The sequence below is a fragment of the Suricata suricatta genome, chromosome 3 (assembly GCF_006229205.1).
Source record: "Suricata suricatta isolate VVHF042 chromosome 3, meerkat_22Aug2017_6uvM2_HiC, whole genome shotgun sequence".
NCBI classification, from domain to species: domain Eukaryota; kingdom Metazoa; phylum Chordata; class Mammalia; order Carnivora; family Herpestidae; genus Suricata; species Suricata suricatta.
In genome coordinates, this window is record NC_043702.1 from 18,436,560 (window position 1) to 18,442,900 (window position 6,341).

Genomic DNA, 6,341 nt, shown 5'->3' on the forward strand with positions numbered 1-6,341 from the left:
CGTGCGCCCTGGCCTGCCTCCAGGTGAGGGCCCGGGCCAGGGCCGAGGGCGCGCCTCGGCACACCGCCCGCTCCAGGCGGCGGATGTCCCGCAGCTGGCGGCGCGCAGCCGCCAGCACGCGGGCGGAGAGAAGGGCGGCGGCCACCATGGCTGGCAGCAGGAGCCCGTAGACTTCTAGGTAGAGGTAGGGGGCTGGGAAGACCGCCTGGGAGCTGCAGTTGGCGCCGGGGGCCCAGTGGTTCCAGCCTAGGGCAGGCAGGCTGGCAAAGAGCAGGGGGCCGGCCCAGGTGAGCAGCAGGGCCAGCCGCGTGCTCCCGCGGGGCCGCAGGGGCCGAAGCACCGCCATGTAGCGCTCGCCGTGCACCAGCAGGAGGTTGGCGAGCAGGGAGAGGAAGGAGAAGTTGGGCGCCAAGTAGAGGAAGAGGCAGGACCAGTAGCCCCGGCGGCTCTGGCTCCAGAGGCCCGGCAGCGCGGGCAGCGCCAGCCCCGTGAACAGCCCGGCAAGCAGCAGGCTCAGGAAGAAGCAGCCGGCGGGTGGGGTGCGCAGGTGCCGGTCCCTGGCGATGCCCACGGCCAGGAGCAGGTTAGCAGCGACGATGAGGCTCGCCAGGGCCAGGGAGAGCCCCAAGGCACCCACGGGAATGGAGCTGGGCACCGCCCTGGTGCTGTTGGGTATCATCTTGGACCCGGGGACAGGGGAGGCCTGGAGCAGCTGTCTGCATGCCTGGATGGAAGATGGCAGCCAGAATTAGGGGGCGCTGCACACGGAACCCAATCGGAAGTTGCACACCAACAGACTAAGGCCTCATCTCGTTAGCTGATACACATTTTTCCCCCAGTTAATTGCCAATTAAAAATTTACATAAAAATTCACACTCTGGCTTCTCTTAAAAAGTCACGTCCAGCAACAAGTCTGGCCTGCACCGTAACAACCAGCTAGAGCTGATCAGTTCCCCAGTCCCCACCCTGCCATGTTGGCCATTGCTACTTTCTGTCTGATCCCCTCTGGGCAGCCGTGTTTATGCCTCCGGTTAGCCTAAAGAGTGGGGCTACCAAGCCCCAAAGCCTCAAAGCATTTTGTCCATCTCTGGATCCACAAGGCGAGGCCTCTAAATTAGCCAATAGGATGGACAGGGTCTGGCTGGTGTATCGCGGTCTTCTGGCTGGCCAACAGTTGAGAGCCTCCTTCAGGCTGAGCTGGGGCCAGTGCTAGGGGTGGGTGCTAAGATGAAGGAGAGGGGTTATTGTCCCCAGATGCCCACAGCCTAGTTGGCACCAGAGTATGAGGAGAGGGTGGGTTCCTGAGGATTGTGGGGTGAGGGCAGGAGTGAGGCAGAGGCAAAGGCAGGGCTCACTCAACACTTGAGTTAATGACAGGCCAGGGCCATGGGTGGCAGCAGCAAGCAGGGTGTCCTGTCCCCTGCATGGCCTGCCCTGCCCCCCAGCCCATCTTTGTAGCCGGTTACAGCTCAGTGAGCAGCCTCCGGGTAGGACTTCCAGCCCATAAACTTGACTCATCTGCGCAACACTAGCAACAGGGCCCTTCCTGGAGCTGGAGGAGGAGAGGAGGGAGAAGGAAGATGCCAGCAGCATGAAGGACACTCCCCACGCCTCGCAGAGCTGAGCGGAGCCCAGAGGAGGGGCAGGAGGGGCTGCCAGGCAGGGCCTGGCCATTCTGTGACTCTTGATATGTCCCTGCCCTTCCCTTTCTTGGTTCTGTGCTCTCAGCCCCCATCAGACACCCTGGCCCACGGGGCCACATCATGGGGAGGAAGCAGGGTCCTGGCCCTGGGGGAGCTCCTGCTGCTGTCTACAGGAGCAGCTGCTGTTGCTAGGATTAAGTCAACAAGGAGAGGATTCCTAGCTGCCCCCACCTCCAGGTTGTAGGAACGGAGGGCACCACCACTACCCTGAGCTCAGGAGATGCTGCCCCGCTCCTTCCCTTCCCAGCACTCCCTAGGCCTGCCAGGCCCCACCAGGCTGCTGCCCCTTTCCCCTCCCCTCAGCCTGTTTCCTCTTCCTCAACCTCCCCCACCCCTACCCGTATCCTCTACCCGGGACAGCCTTCCCTCTCTAGCAGGCCCTTTGGTTTCTGTTCCCTTCGTTTGTCCTGCGCCACCAACTTCATGAAACCCCATGAGACCTCAGGGTCCGGTACTTGAACCTGGACTCTGGAGTCCTGGACTGGAGCTCCCAAAAGTTCCCCTGGAGCGAGTCCCCACCCCTCCTCCAGCAGTGCAGAGAGAAAGGCAGGGACAGCCCAGGGGCCACCTTCCCAGCAGAGTGCTGGCCCCGTGATCTGCACCCCCTGGAGGCTCTGGTAGTTTGGGCCAGGTGCAATGGCCTCCTAGGATCTGGGGCTGAGGAGTCTAGGAGAGGCTGGGTGCTGGGTGGGGGCAGGGGCAGGGGGCGGGGAGCAGCTACTCACATGGCTGACGGGGACAGGTGTTGCCGGCCCAGTCTGGGCTTTCCTCAGGAGTGTCAGGGGTCTGCTGCAGGCAGGTCTGCAGGACTTCTGGCGCTGTCTGGTGTCCCAGCCGGTGAGGGCATGGTGCCTCCACACGCTGGGGACATAAGGGCCCCAGGCTCTCTGCTGCCCAGGCTCTGCCCCTGCCTGGGCTTTGCAGGGATGGAGCTGGGGCTGGTGGGGCTCAGCCTGGCCCCGCCTCTGGGGGTGGGACCCGGCACACCCATTGCTGCAGTGACTGGGAGGCCTTCCCCTCTGAGTCCAGTGCCCTCTCCCTATCCTGTGCCAGCGTGCCACCTCTCCGGCCGCCAGCCATCCTCTACCTCAGGTCATCCAACTTGGAGCCGTCACCCTCTAGCCTAGCTAATTTGAGAAATGCCTCCCAGTTAATGAATAAAAATGGCTTCGTCTATCCCTTGCCACTTCCTGTCCCAGCTAATAAATTTACATTTTTATTTTATTTTTTAAATATTTGTTTATTTTGGAGACAGAGACAGAGTGAGTAGGGGAGGGGCAGAGAGAGAGACACACACACACACACACACACACAGAATCCGAAGCAGGCACAGAACCCAACCTGGGTTTGCATGAACCGTGAGATCATGACCTGAACCAAAGTTGGACACTCAACCGACTGAGCCTCCTAGGCGCCCCTATACATTTACACCTTTAACCCCCTGGAGTGGCCAGCTGGGGCTGACACCACCTCCAGCTCCATGCCTGCTGGCAGCAGTGTCAGGGGTGTTTGGAACCTTCACGGTTCTCATCCGGTCACCTGATGGCCCTTTCCCACTTATAAAGCCAACCTTGCCTTCTAGAATCTGGGGTCAGTCTACACTTTTCTCAACTACTTTGAGTCAAGTTCTGGGCTAGGAGGTAAAAATGGATCTGCAGATGTGACACTAGGTAAGCTACCCCTGGGTCTCAATTTTCCCATCTTTAAAATGGGAACAAGTAAAACAAACCCTCTGGGCTGTTGTGAGGACTATCACAGAGTGCCATGTGCAGCTGCGTATGTGGCAGTGCCTGACACTTAATGGGGAGCGGGAGGGGGGGGTCTCAACAAATGATTCATTTCCTTTCTACATGATGATTAAGAGGCATGAGTTAGAGTGGTATCAGAAAGCCCGGGTTTGAATCTCACAATCCTGGCTGGGATCTTTATTTTTTTTTTTAATCTGTGTGAATTTGGGCAAGTTACTAAAGCTCTTTTGTCTCAGTTGCCTCATCTGTAGAATATATTGTGCTCACTTATTGTGAGACTAACCGAGATAATGTGTGAGGAGGACTTAGCACTAGGCACACACTCAACGAAAGGCAGCTGCTATGAACATTTTTAGGATTTCTGCCCTTCTCTGCAGGTCCCTTCCCTCCAGCCACCTGTCTCGTCTAAGAAAGAACTCTGTAGAGAACTGCAGAAAGACAGCTCATGAAAAGCAAGGGAATGGTGCTTTTGCTCTATGGAGACACCAAGAAAACTAGGTACAGGAGAGGAAGGGCAAGTTCAAGGCTGGGAAGCCAATAGACGTGAGGCTCCAATTTTCACTTGTATCAAGTGAGGCCTTGGGGTGCTGGAGAGAAGCCAGGTACACCCTCTTGAGGCCCGAAGTGGGAGGGAGCAGGTTGAAACTGCAGCAAGAAGGCTGGAGATGAGACATGAGGACAAAGACTTCCAAGCTCAAGAGTACAAGTTGACGGAGCCAGGGGACTTCTATGCTGGGGCGGGTGGCGGTGGTGGGGTAACCCTGGGCTGAAGGCTGGGGGCTGAGGGGTCTAGCTCTGCTAACCTTGCACAGTGGTTGGGGGGACCTGGGGAGGCAGGACTTCCGTTGGGACAAAAAGTGGGGAGAGGAAAAGCGTCCAGCCTCAAACTCAACCTCAAGGGAGCTGGCTGCCAGAGCCTGGCTTGCAGCAGCTGGCCCTCAGACCCACGCTATCTGGTCAGGCAGAAGTCAGAGGCTCTGGGAGAGTTCAGCCCGGGGCCTGGACAGAAGTGGGCGTGGGGCCCCTCGAATACTGGACTGCCAGGAATAAACAGACCTCTTTCTGTTCCCGGCCATGGCCTCCTCCCTATGGGATCCAGGACGTCTGTGTTTCTTCTTTGCTGCGTTATCTAAACATTGTTGTGTGGGATGACGTGTGAGGGGGACATCTTAGGCGGCAGGAGCTGGGAAGCCTGGGTTCTGTCCCCGCTCAGCCTGATCTCTTCCTTACTGGACCATCCAGTCCTTCTCTGCTCCTTCATCAATCTCTGGCGCAGACTCGTCCCGGGCCTCCCCTCGGCCCACAGGAGGGCTCGGGTGCAGGTTTCCAGATGCTTCATTCCAGTTGCAAGGCTGGAGAGCCCTCTTCATGGTGCTCATTCTTTTCCTCAGGCAGAGTCTGTATGTATCAATGGGCCAAACCCCACCAGGGGATCCTCCTGGGCCTCCATTCACTCCATCCTCTCAGATAGTTGAAGCTCTTTGCTGAGCCTCGGTGCCTGGGACGGGTGGGCGTGGCACGCCAGCACTTGGGGCACTAACTGGATGAATGGAGGCAGCGGGGCATGGGGGCTTCCTGGACCCTGGCCGGCCTCCAGGAGCCGCTGTCAAAACTTCACTTCCTGTAGACAAGAGCAGATGAGCCCTTGGGAGCCTTCGGGCATAATCCTGGCCTCAGGAATCCCTAAGTCAGGTCCACGGGCAGAAGAAACGCTGGTCCTTCCTGCTAGGGCTAAACCAGCTTTTCCATGGCTAAGAGCCAGACACTGTGGTGCTTTTAGTAAACTCCAGAAGGGGACAGCATTGCTTGAACTCAAAACAGCCCCCAGAGCAGACCCAGGCTTGGGTCTGTAGCCTCAGTTACTGTTGAGAAGGTCTAAACTTCCAGTGAGACCAAAGGGAACTGAAATGGCAACTAAGCACCAGCTCCCCGTAAGAGGGCTGAGGCAGCAGTCAGGATTTCCGCCCACCAGAAACAGGTGACAAGGGCCCAGCACCAATAGGGCCACTGCTCTGCAGTGCACACATTTGTTGGGGTGGGCACTGAGCTACATCCTGAGCTCAGAGCCCATTTCAATGAAGCCCAGATGACTAAGGGGCCTGTGGCTTCCAGATTTCTTGACTGTGACCCACAGTTAAGAGGACATTTTTAGTGTACATAATTAAAACACATTCCAAAGTCAGTACTTACCCTTAAAAAAGGTCACGTGCTCTGATCCATTCTATCCCATTAGAAGTCAGTGACAAAGTCACATACGTGATAGACACACACCGAGATACACAAGGCATACACACACACACACACACACAGGTGTGCGCGAGACAGGCTGGGACCCTACGACCTCGTCCTGCTGGTGACCCTGTGCTACAGTTCTAGATGTTGTCACTAGGGGGAGCTGTGTGAAGTGTGCACAGGATTTCTGTATTATTTCTGGTAACTGCGTATGAACCTACGATGATCTCGTAACCGTTCAGGAAATAAAAACGTCAGGAGAGTTCACAATTCAGTAATGGGTCTCAAACCAGTCTGAAACATACTGCACTAGGTGGAAACAAGTTAGTAGGGAAAGCAAGCAGCTAAAAACCTTTTGGATGCCCCTCAGACCATTTCAGGTCCTCCTAAAATTCTCCCGCTAATTCTTGACCAAGCACACTTTCTGAACTGATTTTATTTTGCGATCAGCCTACTTTGCTAGGCTGTTAGGTGAGCTTCCCCAGAAGTGAATTTCGCGGAGGGCCAGTCTTCCAGGCCGTTGTGTGAAGAGAAACGGTGGCCAGAGGGTCTGCATTAGGTCCACACCTCACTACCCCTCGATGTCCTGTAGAAGAGCATAGGCCACGAATGCATTCTGGGAATGCCGTGCGTCACTCATGATAAAAGACTAAGCCAG

At 56.7% G+C, this 6,341-nt stretch overlaps 1 protein-coding gene across 2 annotated transcripts in view; it reads right to left on the reverse strand.

Moving 5' to 3' along the window:
• Positions 1 to 2,638, reverse strand: part of GPBAR1 (G protein-coupled bile acid receptor 1) — a 3,273-nt gene extending 635 nt beyond the window's left edge. The window contains exons 1-2 of one of the 2 annotated variants that reach the window (XM_029932919.1): positions 2,429 to 2,638; positions 55 to 724 (exon numbers count right to left, since the gene is read on the reverse strand). In XM_029932919.1, coding sequence (XP_029788779.1) covers positions 55 to 679 — 625 coding nt within the window. In that variant the 5' untranslated portion in view covers positions 680 to 724; positions 2,429 to 2,638. Of the gene's footprint in view, positions 1 to 13; positions 725 to 2,428 lie in introns of both variants that reach the window. The other variant, XM_029932918.1, reaches the window with a different exon arrangement.
• Between the last annotated feature and the right edge of the window lie 3,703 nt (positions 2,639 to 6,341).